Below are 21,938 nucleotides of genomic sequence, written 5' to 3' on the forward strand. Positions count from 1 at the left end.
AACAACAACAACAATAATAATAATAATAATAATTTATTATTTATACCCCGCCCATCTGGCTGGGTTTCCCCAGCCACTCTGGGCGGCTTCCAAAAGGATATTAAAATACTGTGATACATCAAACATTAAAAGCTTCCCTAAACAGGGCTGCCTTCAGATGTCTTCTAAAAGTCTGGTAGTTGTTGTTCTCTTTGACATCTGGTGGGAGGGCGTTCCACAGGGAGGGCGCCACTACCGAGAAGGCCCTCTGCCTGGTTCCCTGTAACTTGGCTTCTCGCAGTGAGGGAACCGCCAGAAGGCCCTCAGTGCTGGACCTCACGTGTCCGGGCTGAACGATGGAGGTGGAGACGCTCCTTCAGGTATACTGGACCGAGGCAGTTTAGGCTTCTCCTCCTTTCCTTTGCAATCCCCTATATATTCCCCCAAATCTGCTTTAAATGGTTGGGAGATGTCAGGGAACTGGGGGCAGAGAAGGGGGAAACGATGGGGAAATACAGAGATAAGCCTCCGATCATAAGTAGTTGCACCTCATCAGAGGGGAAGGATGATGAAGGGTTGTCAGGAAGCAATGAATCAGGGAGGAGGGAGCAATTTCCGGGGCTTAGCTCTTCACGTAACAGAGGAAGGAAAGGGGGAGGGCTCCGGAAGTGGTTATGCTGGAGAAAACGAAAGGAACAGGCAGTCTCTGCAACTGATACCGAAAGAGCCGGACGTGCGCTGAGAGCTCTGTGTGTAATAGGAGAATGGACCTAATAAAACCTGTAAATCTGGCTGGAAGCCCAGACTCTTATCTCTTCTAGCACCCACCAATCATCCTTGACAGGAGATGATCCAGAAAATATTTTAGTGAGCATGCAGTACTACATGGAGAGTAGAGGAATGAGAAATCTGCTTGGAAATGTTAAATTTTTATTTTTTAAGGGTTTTTTAAAGATTATTTTAGATTTAGGGGGAAATGTATAGCAATTTTTTTTTTATCTGCTTTCTATATTGCAGTCGATTCAGGTTGTTGAATTTATCTTATGGAATATAGTGATAAAATTTATGTTACTTTCTTCCTCCTCACTCTACATGTTTTTTTAAATAAATAATTTGTTTAAAATGTCTTCTGGCACCATAAGAGATGCATTGTAATTTGACTTTTTGATGCATTCTCTTTTCTTAAACAACATCCACTGATTGCATTGCTAATTCATCAAGTTCAATTTACTCAATTATCCAAGGTTGAAATATTTATAAAGTTATAAGTGAACTAAAATATCACATAAAGGGCATGCTCATTAGTATTTAATTGTGAGGAAAATGCAAAACAACACACATAATCAGACACACTACTTTTTGCTGCTTTGAAAAAGAAAAGGTTAGCAAATTGTTTTACTTGGGTTAAAAACTAAAATAGAGTCATGTATGTACTCCTTTACTTTTCACACTGCAATATTTCACTCTAGAGTTATTTTATTAAACACTGACATGATTAATCCACTCACAAATGGTATAGACGCAATTACAGTGAAATACCTTTCATGTCTTCTTGAAAGAAAGCTTAAAAGTTCAATTGGACTTTTTCCCAAGAAAATTTGGTTTAGCCCTTTGCCAATGGATTATACAGCCACTAAAACAAATATGCTATGGGTAGAGGTAGACTCAAAATCTACCACTACCCATAGACTCAAACTCTCTAAACTACAAAGTTTCAGTGGCCATTTGAAGAATTCCCATTAAAACCAGTGGAGATATATGTAGGCTTCAGAATGGGTAATTCATTCCCTTACACACACACACACACACACACACACACACACACACACACATTTAGGTTTCATAAGTCCTAACTTTGGGGTGTGACAAAAGCATGATAGATGACTGACTGGGTATGTATTACCTAACAAAACAGGTTGATGATGCAGAATTGCTGATTGGACCAATTTCACAATTATCTCTGATTTATGAATATTTGTTAAGCAAGGCTTCATGCTTAATATCGCCTGCAGAAGATGCAGCATTTCCCATACATTTTTAGCATTCATATGACACCTGTGTGTGATATGATTAGAAATGAATACTTCTATTGGGTTAGGTACAGGGTAAAGGGATCCCTGACTGTTAGGTCCAGTCGCGAATGACTCTGGGGTTGTGGCTCTTATCTCACTTTATTGGCTGAGGGAGCCAGCATACAGCTTCCAGGTTATGTGGCCAGCATGACTAAGTAGCTTCTGGCGAACCAGATCAGCGCACAGAAACGCCATTTACCTTCCCGCCGGAGCAGTACCTATTTATCTACTTGCACTTTGACAAGCTTTCGAACTGCTCGGTTGGCAGGAGCTGGGACCGAGCAACGGGAGCTCACCCTGTCACGGGGATTCAAACCGCTGACCTTCTGATTGGCAAGCCCTGGGTTTTTTGTCATCACATTCACCATGGTGACAATAAATTTAGTTCTGCACATTTTGAAAACAGAAGGATGGGTTGCCCCCATTTTTTTTTTTAAAAAAAGCATGACTGGCATATGTTGTTGCAGGCACGAACTAATCTGTATTTACTAAATAATCCTCAATATTCGCACACATTGTAAGCAGAAATCCTACATGTAATGGGATTCACATACTTCAAGCTTTAATACCTTCTGTGTTCCAACATGACAAAGAAGCATCAACCAGATGTAGATTTAGGAAAGTGTGAGCAGTGCGGTCGCACTGGGCAAAGAGCCGAGGTGGGCGCCTTCTCAAAGCCTGGGAAGAGCTTGCCCAGTTTCAGGAAGGAGGCGTGAGGACTCTAACAGGGACCTAGAGTCCTTCTTCTACCTTCCCAAAGCTGGGCAAGTACTTACCAGGGTTTGGTTAAGAGGCAGAAGAGCTATAGGACTCCCCCAGAGCCCTGCACCTCCTTTCCAAAGCCGCTGTGAGGGCCGGGGGGGGGGAGGGCGTCCATAGCTTTGCACCGGGTGGCATATTGCCAAGGTCCCTGTGTGAACATTAGAAGTGGAAAGGATCAGATCAGAGGTCCCTCTAGCACAGCAAACTGCTTCCCACAGCGAGTAACCAGGTGCATCTGATAATCCCACAATGTGATGATGAAGGCCATGGTCCTCCCTTATCAGCATAGATTTGGGCATGAACATTGCATCCTGACATAATTGATTTCAGTCCCTTTTCTAATATTTCCTAGCGCATAAATTTATTGTTCACAGCACACTGAGAACAACGTTTTGTGGCACCTTACTAATCAAGAAATGTATTGCGGCATAAGCTTTTGTATATAAATTTAATAAAGAATAATGATAAAAAATTGTTGACCTATTGTGGATTCAGTGCACTGAAGTAACATGCTCTCCCCCAAGTTGAAGCAATTGCAGGTGAATACAAAGTGGCAGAGTTGGGTGTACCATAGCACCATCAGAGATCATTTCCCCGATGTCTTATAGTCCACCATTGTGGAGGATGTTTGCATAAAGAACCTAAACATTCATGATTGCTAGGACACAATTCTCTGAGAGATCATCACAGACTTATCAGTTTGTGTAGTTCCTTGATAATTTAAGGGATTGCACTCAAATGTACTTTTCTTTTCTTTTAATCTAATCAAGTTTTTCCATTAAACTAATTTGGACTACTGAAGAAATGTTCAGATATTTGTTTATAAACTGTATAAAATTAAAACAGCATACATGCAGTAAACAAAACTAGAGAAAATCAAACAAATATGAAAGGGGGCTACTACCTCCCCTCCCAATGAACCATATTCCCCAGGTTCCCATCTTTCATTTTTTACAAAGAGTTATTTTCCAGCATTTGTTGGCTTTCAAATACAAGACAAAATGTATAGGTACAATTCTTCTCATTTCTGATGAGAAATGACCTTGTTCCACACTTTCATTGTTCTACCTTTCCCACACCCTGAAACATTCTTGCAGGTGCCCATGTAAACATGAATTGGGGAAAGTTTACCCTAAAAATTTCCAGACAAAAAACATTATCATTGGATGCTGAGAATACTGTGTAGTGTGAATGCAGAATGAAAGAGGGATTAGGAACAAATACTAGATAATTTAAAGATTTGAGCATGATCTGCAATGGAGGATGTGTGTGTTGACAAATATTTGTTTGTTAATAGACAATATCCCAAGAACCCTAACTTCAGCATTTGCTATTCAAAGCTTTTTTTCATCATAATGCCTCATAGGTAACAATCTCTATTATTTGCTCAGATTTTTGGAACTAGCATTCTTACAATTCATTTGCTATAAATCATATGATATTCTGACCAAATGCCATGGATTTAGTGAGTCTGAAAGCATGACATGGAAATCCCATAGCAACCTCTATAGTGCTGCAGAAATTATTTTTACAAGACCGATACAGTTTAGTGACATGTATTCAAAGTATTGCACAATTTGCAGAAGTTGCTGATAAACACATACTGTAGCAAGTGAAGGAGAGTAACTACAGTATATCATACAACAGTGCCAAACTCTTACTGAAGCTTTACAATATAATAAAAATAAGCTTTGTCTGGGGTGAACAAAAATATTTGTCCTTAATATCAGTTTCAAAATTGACAACCCTTCAAAATAACCTTGGGTTTATAAACCAAGACTAGGAGGTTTAAATGGATATTTGAAGGCATACATCTTTACCAGGATAGGCAAACAAACCGGAAGCTTGGGTGTGAACTTTAACGTGCAAATTAATTACTGCAGGAAGTGATGAGGGGTTTAGGTTAAGAATTTGCTGTTATCTGCCTTGCTTCTGCTTTCAAGCTGTCTTTGTAAGGTGATGAACTAGAAGCTCCCAGATAAGATTTGTGGTCCTCCATGCAGTTCCCAGAATAACCATAATTTCCACATGTTCCCTTCAGTTATATTACTGAACATAATTAGAAGCGATATGACCATGTTGTCCTGTCCTGCCCTGCTTGCATGTAGAGTGCTTGCATGTAGAGTGGATGCTCGGGTCGCGAACGTGATCCATGCGGGAGGCACGTTCACAACCTGCAACGTTCGCAACCCAGAGCACCATGTATGCGCATGCACGGGTCGCGATTTGGCGCTTCTGCGCATGCACAAAGCGTGATTTAGTGCTTCTGCACATGCGCAAGTGCCAAAAGCCGGAAGTAACCCGTTCCAGTACTTCCAGGTTCGGCACGGTGCGCAACCCGGAAACGCGCAACCTGAAGAGACTGTAACCCGAGGTATGACTGTAGTGTTGATTCCTGTATCCATGCAAGCCATCTATATTCTTGGGTAAAGGCAGTTAAAGGTTGCATTAATAAACCCTACAAAACTTGTTTGGGCCACTAATTGGAAATGTTTGCTAATCTAGCTAGAAACTGTTTAATCTTATTAGGCTTAATCTTGACATTTCTTCTTTCATCTAGGCATATTTTTTTATTATCTTAAAATCCAAAAGTTTTGCAATTTGCATTTTTTGTTTATTTTCGTACAAGCAACCATTAACATAAATATTATTAGTTCCTTAGTTATCACTATCTCATTTCTTCCTTCCAATTTATTGAAAGAACTAAAGCTGTCCTAGTATATATAGTCTGATATGTAATCATACCACAAAACTGTGGTACAAAATGACATGACCACACTATTACCATATATGCACCTTGTTTCTTGTACCACTTCCAACCATTTTGTACCATTTGTATTTTTTATCTTTCCCAGTGACACTGTTGTACTGCATCATCAGTATAATATAAAAAATTCCCCTACCAATTGTTAATACAGGTTTCTTTGATTGAAAACCCATTATTTTGAATGGCAATTTTACTTGTTTAATTGAATTAAATGATACTGTGATTTCTTGGCATTTATTTTTTGAAATGGGGATGGGTTGTGTGTGTTTTATAGTTTAGAAGAGCTTGTATATACAGAGCATAATATTTGACAGTAGAATGTTATATAACATATAATGATGGTGGACAAACCCCATCCATTATTCATACCTGAGAGGAATACGTATGGCCGTCTGATCCACAAACAGGATTATTATAAACCACTGGACACTGCTTGCATTTTGATGACAAGGGACCAACTCTCCATTGTTTATGGCCTAAGCCAGCCTCCTTCATACTGAAAGAAAACAAAGCATGTAGCATCGTGAGCAATAAAAACTTTTTCAAAACCTGTGAAAAGACCTTTTTTTTAAGTTGACAATTGTGTGAGCATACAAACTGTCTGAATAACATTTCACTGGCCTCATTTAAACTCATTAGATGGTGCAATTTCTCCCACTGCCTCCCTGGACAATTGTAAGACATTTAATTGCACTCAGAGTATCAGTGATATGTCCCACATATGGAGAGAATAAATGTTGCAGTGTCCTAATGCACTACAGTGCTACCTCTGGTTACGAACTTAATTCTGTCTGTTCGTAACCGGAAACCGCTCGTAACATGAGGCGTCTCCTTCTGCTGCCACACCACCAGAGTACAACTTCCTTGTAATCCTGCTCACATACCAGGACAAAGTTTGCAACAAGGGGCATCTATTTCCAGGTTAGTGGAGCGCGTAACCCGAAGCATTCATAAGGGGGACGGTACGTAACACGAGGTACCACTGTACTTTCCCACCACTGCATTCTGTCTATTTAAGATTGGAAAGGTCAAAGAGAGCAGGGAGCTTCTGTACAATTTATACACAGATATCCTGGATGGAAAGTCTCAGTGCTTTTTGAAACTTAGGAGGATTCACCAAACAATGTTTAGAAATGGGTGGTCTAGTTTTATTTGGAGCTTCATAAATCTACGTATATTTTCATTATGCCATTTTTCTTCAGAATTTCAGGCATGTGGGAGTGAATGGGTAGGGAATCCTCTAATTCATATGATTTTTACACACACATAAATATAACTGCAAAACATTCCTGACATGCTAAATGCTCTGGGGTTTTTTTTGGAGTGGTGGTTAAAAGAGGTGTCACAGACAGCTAGATAGGGTGCCATAGAGCTCCTGAAGAAAGATGAACATTCAACCTTGGGAGACAAAGAAGTTCAAAATTGCAAGTGGTGGGCAATTTATAACATCCTCACAAAACCAATAGTACTTGGTATTAATGGGACTAAACCATTAGGAAACTGCATTCCACTCTATAATACTTCAAGATAGTGGACTCTATGGAGCCATTGATAAAAAGAAAGTCTTTTTCCAGAGCCATAACATATAAAACTGTACAATATAAATCAAACATAAAATAGAAAGTTGTTCTTAGCAGATGGGGGATCATGAAAGAAGTCAAAGTCAAGAAGACACAAAGTCAAGAGTGCACGAGGGAGATATGTCACGTGGTGTTGAAAATGTAATTGAAAAATATCATCGAGTGTGTTAAAACCTCTATAACACAAAAGACAATTTAAGGACTAGGAAACTGAAAAGGACATTTTAAAGGTTAATTATTGAAAGCTACAATTTTATTTTCCTTGGTAAAAGCCACAGAAGACTGAGATGAAGGAGAGACACTAGATTATTATTTATTCAGTGTGCATTTTGAGATGAATAGGTATTAGGGGATGATTAGCTGCTTGTGCTTAAAATGGTGCCCCTTCAGAGTTTGTGCGGCCCCACAAACCTCTGTGTGTGACAGAGCTCCTCAGACATGTCTGCTCTAGTCACTGTTAGAGTCCGACAGTGGCTGTTTGCGGAAACGCCTCCAACAAAGAAGTTCCTTAACGGAAACACGTCTCCTGGACTCACGACGTGACAGCTTCCGACGAAGCATGGGTCTCCCTGCAATTGCTTCTGACACCTCCCCACTATTTTCACTGGACGTGTCTCTCACCCCTTTCTCCCCCCTGCTTCCTGCCTGCGCTGCTGCATCTCTCTCAGTATCCCTGAGATCCTCCTCCAGAGACCCCGCGCTCCCCCTGCTGGTCCCTGCTTTGGCTGTTGAGTCTCTCCCAGTCTCTGGGAGCCCTATCACCTCCTTTCCCTCTGATGTCAGTTCCCTGACATCCACCTCCCCTCCAGGGCCCCCTTCCCCCCCGCCCCCTCCCTCTCCTCTGGGCGGTGAGGAGCTGAAACCCCGAAACGAATCCTCTTCATCTTCCGACGTCTCGAACATCTCCCTCCATCGGTCTTTGTTCCGACTCGCTGAATCCTCCTCCACCTCGGAATCAGAGAACCCCTCCAACTCCTCTTCTTCGTCTGTGGTGGCGAAGTATTCCCTCCGGAACCTCGCCACTGGCTGGGGTTTTCGAGGGAATCTCTGATGAAAAGTTTCAATTAGAACCTCGTCATCTACATCCTCTGCCCTGACCCAGGTGTTTTCCGACTCCGGTTCCCCTTCCCACATTACCAAATACTCTACTTGCTCTCCTTTCCACCTGGAATCTAGGATCTCCGCTGCATGGTAGCTGTGTTCTTTTTCCTCCATCGCTGGTCCCCTATTGACCCTCCCCTCTCTGTCCCCTATATACGGTGACAGCAACGATCTGTGGAACACTGGGTGCAACTTCATGTGGTTCGGTAACCGGAGTCTGAAAGCCACTGGGTTGACCTGTTGCGTGACTTCAAATGGGCCCAGTCTTTTGGGTCTTAACTTCTTACAACCTCCTTTAAATGGTAACCCTTGGGTGGACAGCCACACCTGGTCTCCCACCCTAAGGCTTTCCCCTTCCCTTCTGGTTTTGTCTGCCTGCCTCTTATATTCCTCCTTCGCCCGGTTTAAATTAAGTTGGAGTTGGCGATGGATCGCTTCCATTTCTTCAACGAACTGTTCTGCTGCTGGAACGCTCCAGTTCTCCCCCTCCCCCCCTGGGAAGGCTCGGGGATGACACCCGTGATTGGCCAAAAAAGGGCTCATTCCCGTGGACACGTTCTCTGCATTGTTGTAAGCAAATTCTGCCAACGCCAGCTTCTCCACCCAATCATTCTCTCTGTCATTAACATAACACCTCAAATATTGCTGGAGGACACCATTAGCTCTTTCCGCCTGCCCGTTGGTTTCTGGATGACGGGCAGTAGAGAAATTAACCTCTACATGCAGTAAGCTCATGAGCTTCCTCCAGAACCTGGAAGTAAATTGTTTCCCTCGGTCCGAAACCACCCTCAAGGGGGCGCCATGCAACCTAAACACATTTTCCACAAACAATTTGGCGGTTTCTTCTGCTGTGACCGCATGTGAGCAGGCTATAAAGTGTGCCATCTTGGTTAACAGATCTACCACCACCATAATGGCTGTTTTCCCTTTGGACCTGGGCAGATCAGTCATAAAATCTATTGCCACTGCCTCCCACGGTCTTTCCGGCGTGGGTAGTGGTTCTAATAAACCTGCCGGTGCCCGCCTCTCCCCCTTGGCTCGTTGGCAACGGTCACACCCTCTCACATATTCACGCACATCTTCCCTGACCTTGGGCCACCAGAATTCCCTGGTAACCAGCCACATGGTTTTGTGTTGCCCAAAATGCCCTGCTGTGGGGTTATCGTGCAGTTGCTTGAGTACCTTTTCCCTCAATTCCCCTTCAGGTATGTATAACGCTCCCTTGTAGTACAACGCCCCATTTCTCTCCTCAAAACCCCCGGGTTTGTCTCCCTCCCTCCTAAGACTCCTGAGTTTGTCCTGGGCGTATACATCCTGCCCCGTTCCCTCTACCAGTTCCCTTTGCCCCACCAATGCCGCCCCACACACCCAGCGGTCCTCGGGAATGACATGGGTCTCTTCGGGTACACCCTCTCCCTCCAAATATTCAGGTTTGCGTGAGAGAGCGTCCGCCCTAACGTTCTCCGGGCCTGGTACGTAACAAATCTCAAAGTTAAATTTGGAGAACTCCTGGGCCCATCTCAACTGCCGTTGGTTGAGCACTCGCGCAGTTCTCCAATACTCTAGATTCTTATGGTCCGTGCACACTTGCACCTTCTGTTGTGCACCAATTAGTAGGTGCCTCCATCTCCGGAAGGCCTCATAAATTGCAAGAAGTTCCCGGTCGTACACCGTGTAGTTCCTCTCAGACTTGTTCAGCTTCCGCGAAAAGAAGGCACACGGTCGCCACTCCGACCCCTCCTTCCCCGGCTGCAGAAGAAGCACCGCCCCTATGGCTCGGTCCGACGCGTCTGTTTCGACCCTCAGCTTTTTTTGTAAATCCACATGTAGAAGTTGTTCGCCAGAGGCGAAGGCCCTTTTCAGTTCCTCAAACGCTCGCTCCGCCTCCCCCGTCCAAACAAACTTCTTTTTGCTGCTGAGACAGTCCGTGATGGGCGCCGTCAGGTGGGCGAAGTTGCGGATGAACTTACGATAAAAGTTTCCAAACCCTAGGAACCTCTGCACATCCTTCTTGGTCTTGGGTGTTTTCCATTCCAGCACCGCTTGAACCTTGCCGGGGTCCATGGCCAACCCTTTGTCTGACAAGCGGTACCCCAGGAATTCCACCTCCTTGGTATGAAACTGACACTTCTCCAGTTTCACCCACAGTCGGTTGGCTTGCAGCCTGCTCAACACTTCTCTGACGTCTCTCACATGTTGCTCCTCATTCTCCGAATACACCAACACGTCATCTAAGAAGGCCACGCAATTCTTGTAGAGCAAAGGCCCCAGTACGTGGTTCATGAAAGCTTGAAAACACGCGGAGCCTGTTTGTAATCCAAAAGGCATAACTAAGTATTCAAATGCCCCCAAAGGGGTGAACATGGTGGTCTTCCATTCATCCCCTTTCCTTATACGTATCAGGTTGTACGCCCCCCTTAGGTCCAGCTTTGTAAAAATCTTTCCCTTCCGCACGCTGGTCAAAATATCATCAATCCTGGGCATAGGAAAAGCCGCCGGCTCTGTCACTGCATTTAGGGCCCGAAAGTCACATACCAGCCTCGGCTTGTCCGTGTTTTTTTTGTCCACAAAAAACACTGGGCTACCCCCCGCTGCCTTGGACTCTCTGATGAAGCCCCTCTTCAGGTTCTTGTCAATGAACGCTCGCAACTCCTGCATTTCCCTGTCTGACATGGCATACAACTTGCCTACAGGAAGCTGTGCTCCAGGGAGTAAATTGATCTGGCAATCAAAGGGTCTATGCGGAGGTAGTTGGTCAGCTTCCTTCTCGCTGAACACGTCGCTGAGATCAGCATACTGTGGTGGCACCTTCCCCTTCTCCACTACTTCAGTCCCTGCCAGGGTGGCTTGGGCCCCTGCTGACCCCTTTTCCCCCCTGCAGTGTTCTAAGCAATGTGCGGAACCGAAGGAAACCACTCTTTGATGCCAGCCCACCAGCGGATCATGTAGGGCTAGCCAGCTCATTCCCAAAATAATGGGAGCACCTCCCAAGGTGGCCACATTAAACGCTATCAGTTCTGTGTGCCTTGCCACCCTCATTATCATTGGGATGGTCTGCAAGCTGACTCCTCCTCCCAACAGTTCCCTGCCATCGATCGTGGTCACCTGCAGGGGGTTGCTTAAAGGGATAGTCTGTATCTGGTGTTCAGCAGCAAACTCCTTGCTCATAAAATTGCAGGAGCTGCCTGAGTCCAACAGTGCCTTTATTTTTAGGGGGTGTCCATTTTGCAGCTCTAGCGACACTTCAATCACTAGAGCCGGTCGAGGAGCTTCTGGCACTGGCACTTGGGGAAGGGGCACTTTCACTGCTCTTTGGCCTGGCTGCAGTGCCCTGATGGCAACCAGGCGTTGGCTTTTACCTGCTCCGTTTCTCCCTGCTCTTCCCCCTCAACAGCCCCCACCATTCCTTGCCATTCCTTCCTCTGGGGGCAGACTCTGGCAAAGTGGCCTGGCTGTTGGCAGAGATAGCATTTCCGGGCTCCCTTTCCCTCCTTCTTCGCCCCCTCACTGGGCTTTGAAACTGCGCGCGCGCGGGCTGTTCCGATTTCCATCGGCTCTGCCGGCGGGAAAGCTGGCTCAGGAATGTCTGGAATGCGTAACTCCTTCCAACGTTCCCCTCTCCCTTCCCGCCTCTCCAAGGCTCTTGCCTCCTGACGCGCTCCAATGGTCAGCGCAGATTTGGTCAGCTGATCCATAGACACCGCCCTGGGGCTCCTGGCCAGCTCGTCTTTCACAGCTGAAGAAAGACCTTCTTCAAATAGCATCTGAATGGGTGCTGCCGATAAATCCCACCCCAATCTGTGAATCAGCATGGTAAATTCAGTCCAGTACTCACGGACAGATCTGCTTCCCTGCTTGCAAGCCATTAACTGTCTGCGCACCGCCCCTTCCTCAACGTCGCTGGAAAACATGATATCCATTGCACGAAAAAATTTCATAGTGTCCTTTAGGATATCGTTGTGCGTTGCCATCAGGGGTCGAACCCAGTCTCGCGCGCCCTTCTCAAGATGCCCAATTACAAAAGCAACTCGAGATTCCTCATCAGGGAACTCATCAAACTGGACATTCAGGGCATATTGCATTTCAGTCCTAAAGGCATGGTAATCCTTGGGGTCCCCCCCAAACTTCTGCACCAATCCTGGTACCTTTCTGGGGAACTGAGTGGTTCTCCCCTTCTTGTCTGCATCTTGAGCTCTCCTCTCCTCGAGCCTCGCCGTCTGCAGCGCCAGTTGGACCTCCAATGCTCGGCATCTTTCTTCCAAGCTTGGATCAGCTCCTCCCCCTGCTCCTCCGGCTCCGGCTGGGTCGCTCATGATGCTTTCTCCTGCACAGGCAGCGTACAGAGACTGTCGGACTGCTATTAGGGGATGATTAGCTGCTTGTGCTTAAAATGGTGCCCCTTCAGAGTTTGTGCGGCCCCACAAACCTCTGTGTGTGACAGAGCTCCTCAGACATGTCTGCTCTAGTCACTGTTAGAGTCCGACAGTGGCTGTTTGCGGAAACGCCTCCAACAAAGAAGTTCCTTAACGGAAACACGTCTCCTGGACTCACGACGTGACAGCTTCCGACGAAGCATGGGTCTCCCTGCAATTGCTTCTGACACCTCCCCACTATTTTCACTGGACGTGTCTCTCACCCCTTTCTCCCCCCTGCTTCCTGCCTGCGCTGCTGCATCTCTCTCAGTATCCCTGAGATCCTCCTCCAGAGACCCCGCGCTCCCCCTGCTGGTCCCTGCTTTGGCTGTTGAGTCTCTCCCAGTCTCTGGGAGCCCTATCACCTCCTTTCCCTCTGATGTCAGTTCCCTGACAATAGGTTTTCAAACAAATAAGAGTACAGTGGGGAGGGAACTGTTTGAACACATTTAACAGGGGGGGGGGAGGAATTGACCAAGTTGCAAGGCAAATTACAGTTTCCTTAATTCATGAAGAATACTTGAATGTAACTCTTAGATTGACAAGTAAGTCTTACAAGCCTTTGTTTTATCACACTAAACCATGTCTTGCCAACTCCTGAATTAGCCTTTGTATCCCTCCCTTTAATAGCAGTTTGTTATACAACAAATAGTAGGCAATCATATTTATTTCCAATATGGATGGATGGTGGGTGGGTGGGTGGGTGGGTGGGTTGGAGGGGGGCATATCAGGCATTCTGTTTTTCTGGCCAGCTGGCAATCTTACCTGAACCTCATTAACAATAGATAATTTTTAGAATTCCAAGCTATAGAGGGCACCAAAGAGCTTTCAAGACCTTTTTCAACCATGTTGTCTATTTCCTTCTCTTGTTAGCCTACCCTGTCTCGATATATCAACAACTCCAAAAACCACTGAGATGGAGAATCTAAGCTTCACACAAATGCAGGAAATGCTTATTATGAAAAAAAAACTGCATATGGTTAGAAGATCATGATCACTGGTAAATGAACAAGTAGCAGTCACAAAAGGACAGCTTTTCTTATTTCATGCCAATTCAGGCAGCATTCTATGCCAATTTCCAGATGTTCTGTTACTTGCTGATGATTTCCACATTTCATGTGATCTTTCACATGACGTAGAAGCCACTTCTGAAAACTCAATTGTAACTGAAGTTTAGCATTTGTTTCTGTGTTATTTGCATTCAGAAAAATCCATTTGCAATCCTGTTAACCTGGGAAATAAGTTTTGTATTGTAATATCACATGACAAAAATTGGGGCAGTATTCTGGCATACAGTTCTTTGCCATGAATATACAGCATGGGAACAGTTGTGTAATGCAACAGGTAATGCAGTAGAAAATGAACGTGCTAGCATTATAATCAGGAAAACTTAATATCCAAGTGCAGCCAAAGAAATTTGGATGAAAGAGCAAGACAAGCAAATAGCTCCTTCATTGTACCAGGTTTTGATTACTCATTCATAAACAGTTCTATAAGGGTGTCACTTATTTTACCGAGATGTAGATCGTCTGTCTTAACATCAAGAATCATATATTATGCTAACATTTCCCATATATCTCAGACATTGATTGATTACTAGCTTGGTCATAATCATATCATAGGACCATGGAATTGTAGAGTTGGGACCCAAAGGGCTGGGGCTGTCTAGTCCAACCTACAGCATTGCAGGAATTACTGCTAAATAATCCCTCAGAGATGGCTACACAACCTCTGTTTAAAAATCTTCAACGAAGTCCACCACCTTCTAAGGTAGTTTGTTCCATTGTCAAACAACTCTTACAATCAGAAAGAGCTTTTAGTTGGAATCTCCTTTTTTGCAATTTGAATCCATTGGTTTGGGTCGTATCCTGTGGGGCAGCACAAAGCAAGCTTGCTCCATCTTCCATGTGACAGCCCTTTAGATATTTGACGATTGCTATCATATCACCTCTCCGGGATGCAGCCTTCTGATGAAGTAACATGGGGAGAGAATTCCACTTATTTCCAACAGCAATGGAAGTGTTAAGCTGGGACTTGGCTGGGCCTGGGGGGCAGGGGTGGGGGACAAAAGCACCTTTGAGAAAATCCTGGGTAGATCAACGGTTCCAGCAAAGGATGGAGAATTTACTTTTAAACACGTTCTAAGACAATAAATGGCAGGAATGACTTAAGGACCACAAAGACAGCTGATCACGTGCCAACCATGAGTGCAGACCAAGCAGACATAGCCAACACACACACATGCACATACAAACACAGGCCTCACATGCCAAACCTGTGATGACACCATTCACTGCATGCCTAGCAAACCAATGTAAAGACCACAGAGTGTCAGGTTCTAGAGTAGTGAGCTGCCCCTTTAAGGATCTGCAGTCTTCAACAATGGGACAGGGCTTTGGGGGAGACAAGCTCAGGAAGTATAAATGAGCTCAGATAGGGGCAAAATCTTTAAGCCATTTCTTGAACTTCAAGTGGACATACACTTCTTGGCTGTTAGCCTTCTCCTTCTCTAATCTAGACCATTGAGTAACCTGCCTCTTCCAGCATCCACAAGGTATGATTCTCATCAGGACTAGATACTGGGAGGTCTGTATAACCATCACAATGCAACAGAGGTTTTCAACTTGGGGTGACTTGGAGCATTGGTTTTCAACCTTTTTGGATCCACAACTCCCTTGGTCAACTACATTCTTTCTGTGGCACTCCTGTGGGGCTTAGGAGCCCAGTTATGTCACCCCTTGCCTGCAGAGCTGGAAGCGCCTCACCCCTTTTTGAACCCTCCCTTGTGGAGTGTTCCCTCAGCCTCCTCCCCATTCCCCTCTCCTTGGGAGTCTTCTGGGCAGCCATAGCTGCCACTCCTAGTCTCTGATCTGCCCCCCTTGTGCCAAAGAGAGGTGCTTTCTCACACTGCCTCACAGGGGCCTGGGAAGCACCCCCTGGCCAGCCCCAGAGTCACCATTCACCTGAGTAGCTTGTAGCCAGGGCTGCTGCAATAAACAGCTGTGCAAGCTTTTGGGAGGTAGAGATGCAAGAGAGCATCAGAGGAGGGAGGGAAGAAAAGGAGGCCAGAGGCCAGGGTTGTCCACAGTACCCCAACCATCATTCAATGCACCCTAGGGTGCCATGGCACACTGGTTGAAAACCACTGCAATACACCTTTTAGCAATGCATGCAGACTTGGGCTCTTCAAAGAGAATTGTAGAGAAGGCTGAACCAATGATATATTTGGTCAATTTTGCTGCTAACAATCTAGATTTCCTTGACCACTATTCTCTGCTCTGGCAACAATTTTTTTAATTACTGTTTTTCATTATGTTTACTATTATTTATGTGTTATTTTTGTTCAGTAAAGTGAACTCAAAGTGACTTACAAAAAGAACAACACATTACTAACAAGTGTGAAAACAAGATTAAAGGCAAGCTAAAGTGCACAACTAATATGTACAGGATGAGTCGTTTAAAAGAGGCCCTGTGGAACATGTGTGCTCTGTATCCACGGGGCCTCTTTTAAAGGACTCACCCTGTATAAAATAGCAGATCCAACTCAACGCAACCTCATTAATATTCTTTTGCTTATTTCATGGTGTTCCCCACTCTATGTCTCATAGTAGAAAAACATGTGGGGTAGAAGCTTTGTCTCAAAAAAATAAATTAAAGTGTTGAAATACCATTGTTTAACACCACTGCATGAACACATATTTGAATCCCAACTTTTTAAAAGTACACTCACTGACACTTCACACTTGAGCCTATCTTGGCCCCTTGAAGTAGGTGCTCAAGGTGAGAAATGATAGACGTTAAGATAGCCACAGCAGCCAGCCAAAATTTGCTTCAGTCAATGGTGGTCCTCTGTTGAAAGCACTTCCATGTGCCACCACCAGTGTAGCCTTACGGAGCTTACAAACAGTTCCTGCCAGCTCCCACAACCTAAAAGTTGGCAATCTCAGTTCTCTCATGCAATCCTGCCCATTTTTCATTAGTATCAGTGAAAATCATTAATGAAAAAAGCACAAAATAATTCCCCCGTGGGGTCCTATTTTCCTTTTGATGCCTAACTTCCATCATCCACATGCAAGCCTATAAAAGAATAGAGCTAGTTACCCTCTCTGTCCCCCATTGTGGCTACACAACCAGTTATACTTATCCAAGAACTGTATTTTGTTCCCTAAAGAATAGCTAGAACTAGCAATGCCATACATTAATTGTGATATTGTTTTTTAAATAAATAAATAAAATAAGCTGCTGAACTATATAGAGTCTCCAGTACATTCACAGATCTTTTTGCCTTTTACTTCTTCCAACTGCTTTCTTGTCAAGCAAAATTAAAGCACAGTAGAGCAAATCCCGTGGGTTGGTTTTTTGTTTTGCTTTTTGAAGGGGGGTACTTTGCAGGGTAGTGTAAGAATCATCACAATTGCACAGTTCCACAGTAATTGGACTAATCAAAGCTATATAATGTTACCATTGTGAATAAAGTAGTCCTGCTCATTAGCCCATTACAAAAGAATTACTGTAAATTCAAGCCTACGTGCAGCATCACTTCCTGTGCAAACAAACATAGATAATGCAACAAGCTTGAAACTTTTCCAAGCTGGCAGACTGGCAACGCAAATTATGCAGAGAAACAGAAAGCTTTCACTAGATTCAATAGAGCTTGGAGCGTAAGAATGATTAAATGTTTCTGTACACAAGTACACATCACAATAATGAATCAGACTAAAAAATTCCAAGAAGGGGCTCAACTGCACCAGCTGGGCTTCTTCAGAGAGCAGGGTTATAATGCAAAATGATGACATTCTAAATAGCCTCATTTCCAACTTCTGTGCAATCTGTCTTAAGACATGCCTTTAAAAGAAAGGAAGGAAGAGAGGACTACAATTCAAAAAGCAATACTGTTATCATATAACTGGAAATGGTCAAGGACAGGGAAACCCATCCTTGTTTCTTTATTTAGTTTAAAGCAGGGGATCATAACATGACCCATTTTCCAGCATATTCTAATTTGATTACCTTGAGAAAGAGATGGTCTGCATTTTAAGACTGAAGGTACGAATCAGATTTTATTATTTTTAAAAAAACACCTAGCTACAATCTGTACAGTGGTACCTTGGGTTAAGAACTTAATTCATTCTGGAGGTCCGTTCCTAACCTGAAACTGTTCCTAACCTAAGGTGCTACTTTAGCTAATGGGGCCTCCCGCTGCCGCTGTGCAACCACCAAACGATTTCTATTCTCATCCTGAAGCAAAGTTCTTAACCTGAAGTACTATTTCTGGGTTAGCAGAGTGTAACCTGAAGCGTCTGTAACCCGAGGTACCACTGTACAACTACACCACACATTTTAGGGGAAATGTTCACGCACAAAGTAATTGTGTGAGGATTTAACCCACATATCATCCCACATGCTTAAGCCAACTAAATTCAAAGACTGGCTGCAGAATGGCAAACAGAATCAGGATCCCTAAAAAAATAAAAAATAAAGGTCAGGGAGGGTCACATAACCCTGAGACTTAGTATTCATTAGTAGTTGCATTATTTCTTCATTTCTTCATACACTGGCCTGATTTCAAACAGGAACAACAAAGTATTTAAAAACAGTCTGCCCACAAGAACAGTTCTGCTATTATGTTCTGATTTGCACATGGCAGCTTAAGAGGATCAAGAAACGACACAGTAGCATATCAGACATTCTTACTTTGGCTAACCTGCTGAAGTACTGAAAAAATAAGCAGGAAGGTAACTACGGGCGTTCATTATCAATAATTCCTCCAAAACAATCATTCAAATCTCTTTGAAGTATTGTTTAAAATGAATGAATATTTTTTATGAAATGGGTACAATTTCATGGCTTAAAGAATTTACTGTTGGCACTTCCCAAGCTTCTGAGGGGAAATGTGTTCTATAACTAGTGAGATACAACAGGAAAGGTTCTCTTCTACATCTCCATATAATATACAGCTCCCTGAGGGGGAACCTGAAGATGACCCTACCAGCAGCAGCAGCATTTCTTAATATACAAGGGAATTAGGAAAATCATGAAAATGGTATAAGACCAAATTGGACAGTATGGGCTCAGAGTGAGCCTAGTCTTTAATAATATCAGACTCGAGAATCTTGTCATTTGAGAAACTTGAGTGGGATCAGATGAAAAAGTTCCTTCTAGCAGAATGAACAGAATCTGAAAGGACTTAATGTATTTTCACATTCAATTTGTATTTCCTATAGAGAAAAACGTACAGCATGTTCCAAACACATTTGGAGAGATAGGCCATATATAAGCTAAGGACAGAAGTCTTCAAGCTAAGGAGGCAAACCAGAGTGCATGGTGTCAAAGGAGAGCAGATATATATTGGGAACAATGGAAACCTGATGGAACTGAGAAAGCCAAAAGGACTAGTTTCTGCTGGCTACTACAGGTTAGGGTTCCACCTGCCTGTCATTGGGGCAGGAGTGCTCCCCTAGCCAGTGATAGATCTATGCACAGCTGGATCTGTCTCATCCAAGCCCCTTGCAGCATGGCAGGTTGGGGGCTTCGATTGCCCTGTTGATCTATTATCAAATTAAACTACAGTTTACGTGAATTTACACAATGAATCTGAGGTCTTCCCCTATTTTATATTTTTAATGGAAGGGATATCAGTGGAGATGACTAGACGGGAATGATCCCATCCATATCAGTCAACTAACTCTTTTCTGAGTCTTTTTTTCTCTGAGAAACACACCTACAAGATACAAAATCCAGAAGATGGTGAGACTTGTATACTAATTTCACATATACACACACATGCTTAAAGCATTTGGTTAGAGTGTTTGCTACCTTTGCAATTAGTTATATTCTCTTCTAATTGCTTCCCTGGCATATCATATGAGACCTTGCTCTAGTTCTATTATAAATTCATTCAATGTTTTTGTATATAAATATATTTAAACAGCACAATTTATGGCAATTTAATTAAATTGCTGTTCGGACATAACAAATATAACACTTCAGTTGAGGAAAGGAGGAAGATACAAACCTATTATCTTGGGAGAATAATTTTGATAGTTCCACCAGTAAATTTATTACATATTTTGCATTACATAACAGAATGAACCTTGTTTAAGTAGAAGAATAATTAGGCTACTAGCTGAAAAACCTGGTTTTGCCTGGAAATCTATCAAGAAAGATCAGGACCTATTGCCTATGTTAAGTTAAGGGCAGAATAACCATGCCACCATTCCAGTTGATGGCCAAACAGGTAATGGTATGAAACATTCCAAAATTAAATACAGTGGATGCTCGGGTTGTGAACGTGAGCCATGTGGGAAGCATGTTCGCAACCCACAGTGCCGCATCTGCGCATGCGCAGGTTGCAATTTAGCGCTTCTGCGCATGTGCAAGCGCCAAAACCCAGAAGTATCCTGTTCCAGTACTTTCGGGTTCAGCGCTGTGCACAACCCGAAATCGCACAACCCGAAGCGTCTGTAACCCCAGGTATGACTGTATTATTCTATATATAGACATAGTTAATCCTGACTCAGTAGCTCTTCCTTCTTAGCTTCTAAGTTCCAGTACTTGAAGAACATGTTGAAATTCTGACAACACAAATTAATAAAAATTAATTTTCACAGACCATTAACACCCTGTATGTGTGGGGAGTTAAAGTTTACCATGAACTTCTGTTAATCTTAATATATACTTCAATGGAAGTATATATTACTTCCAGAAGTGGAATCTCTTACAGAGCCAATAGACTAGATTCAGAACAAGTTAATTATGTTTTAAAGGTAAAGGGACCCCAGACCATTAGGTCCAGTCATGGATGACTCTGGGGTTGCGGCGCTTATCTCGCTTTACTGGCAGAGGGAGCTGGCGTACAGCTTCTGGATCATGTGGCCAGCATGACTAAGCAGTTTCTGGTGAGTCAGAGCAGCGCACGGAAACACCATTTGCCTTCCTGACAGAGCAGTACCTATTTATCTACTTGCACTTTGATGTGCTTTCAAACTGCTAGGTGAACAAGAGCAGGGACCGAAAAATGGGAGCTACCGCATCGTGGGGATTCGAACTGCTGACCTTCTGATTGGCTGTGTTTATGTTTTAGTTTCACTCAAATCAATGGTACAAATCAATTGTATTAGTTGATGCTTAAAACTAACTTAAATCACATTGATTGTAATCAGAATAAAAGCATAACTAATCTACTCCGGATCCAAGGCAATGTCTACAGTGGTGCCTCGCAAGACGAAATTAATTCGTTCCGCAATTCTCTTCGTCTTGCGGTTTTTTCGTCTTGCGATGCACGGTTTCCCATAGGAATGCATTGAAAATCAATTAATGCGTTCCTAGGGAAACCACCTTCAGACCAGGTCCGGGGACAATCTGTCCCCGGACCTCTTCTGAAGGCTGGGGGGGGGACAAGGGCTTTTCTTCCCACCCCCAGCATTTTAAAAAACCCTGGGACAGCGGAGGACTTCTCCGCTGTGCGGGGCTATCTTAAAATGCTGGCGGGCGGCATTTTAAAATCGCTCCGGACAGCGGAGTACTTCTCCGCTGTCCGGGGCGATTTAAAAGCCCCTGGGAAGGCAGGCGGGGGGGACAAAGACTTTCGCCCCCTGCCCGCCTTCAGAAGGTGTTCCCGCCCCACTTCGGAACAGCTTTCCGAAGTGGGACGGCGGGGCCAGGTGTTCCCGACCCCCCTCCCCACTTCGGAAGAGCTTTCCGAAGTGGGGCGGTGGGGCCAGGTGTTCCCGACCCCCCCTCCCCACTTCGGAAGAGCTTTCCGAAGTGGGGCGGCGGGGCCAGGTGTTCCCGACCCCCCTCCCCACTTCGGAAGAGCTTTCCGAAGTGGGGCGGCGGGGCCAGGTGTCCCCGACCCCCCTCCCCACTTCGGAAGAGCTTTCCGAAGTGGGGCGGCGGGGCCAGGTGTCCCCGACCCCCCTCCCCACTTCGGAAGAGCTTTCCGAAGTGGGGCGGCGGGGCCAGGTGTCCCCGACCCCCCTCCCCACTTCGGAAGAGCTTTCCGAAGTGGGGCGGCGGGGCCAGGTGTCCCCGACCCCCCTCCCCACTTCGGAAGAGCTTTCCGAAGTGGGGCGGCGGGGCCAGGTGTCCCCGACCCCTCTCCCCACTTCGGAAGAGCTTTCCGAAGTGGGGCAGCGGGGCCAGGTGTCCCGCCCCCCCTCCCCACTTCGGAACAGGTCCTGGACCTCTTCTGAAGGCTGGCGGGGGCGAAAGTCTTTGCTCCCCCCGCCTGCCTTCAAAAGCTGTCCGGCCCAGGCATCCCGGA

General features: G+C 44.6%; 1 protein-coding gene across 2 annotated transcripts in view; it reads right to left on the reverse strand.

Annotated features, from left to right (window-relative positions):
• SPOCK3 (SPARC (osteonectin), cwcv and kazal like domains proteoglycan 3) overlaps nt 1-21,938 on the reverse strand; it is a 132,409-nt gene that overhangs the window by 38,103 nt on the left and 72,368 nt on the right. For both annotated transcript variants that reach the window (XM_082237245.1, XM_082237246.1), the window contains one exon: nt 5,950-6,076. In XM_082237245.1, the coding sequence (XP_082093371.1) occupies nt 5,950-6,076 (127 nt within the window). The remainder of the gene's footprint in view (nt 1-5,949; nt 6,077-21,938) is intronic.

This window comes from Podarcis vaucheri (genome assembly GCF_965113315.1).
Source record: "Podarcis vaucheri genome assembly, chromosome: 9".
Classification (NCBI taxonomy): Eukaryota; Metazoa; Chordata; class Lepidosauria; order Squamata; family Lacertidae; genus Podarcis; species Podarcis vaucheri.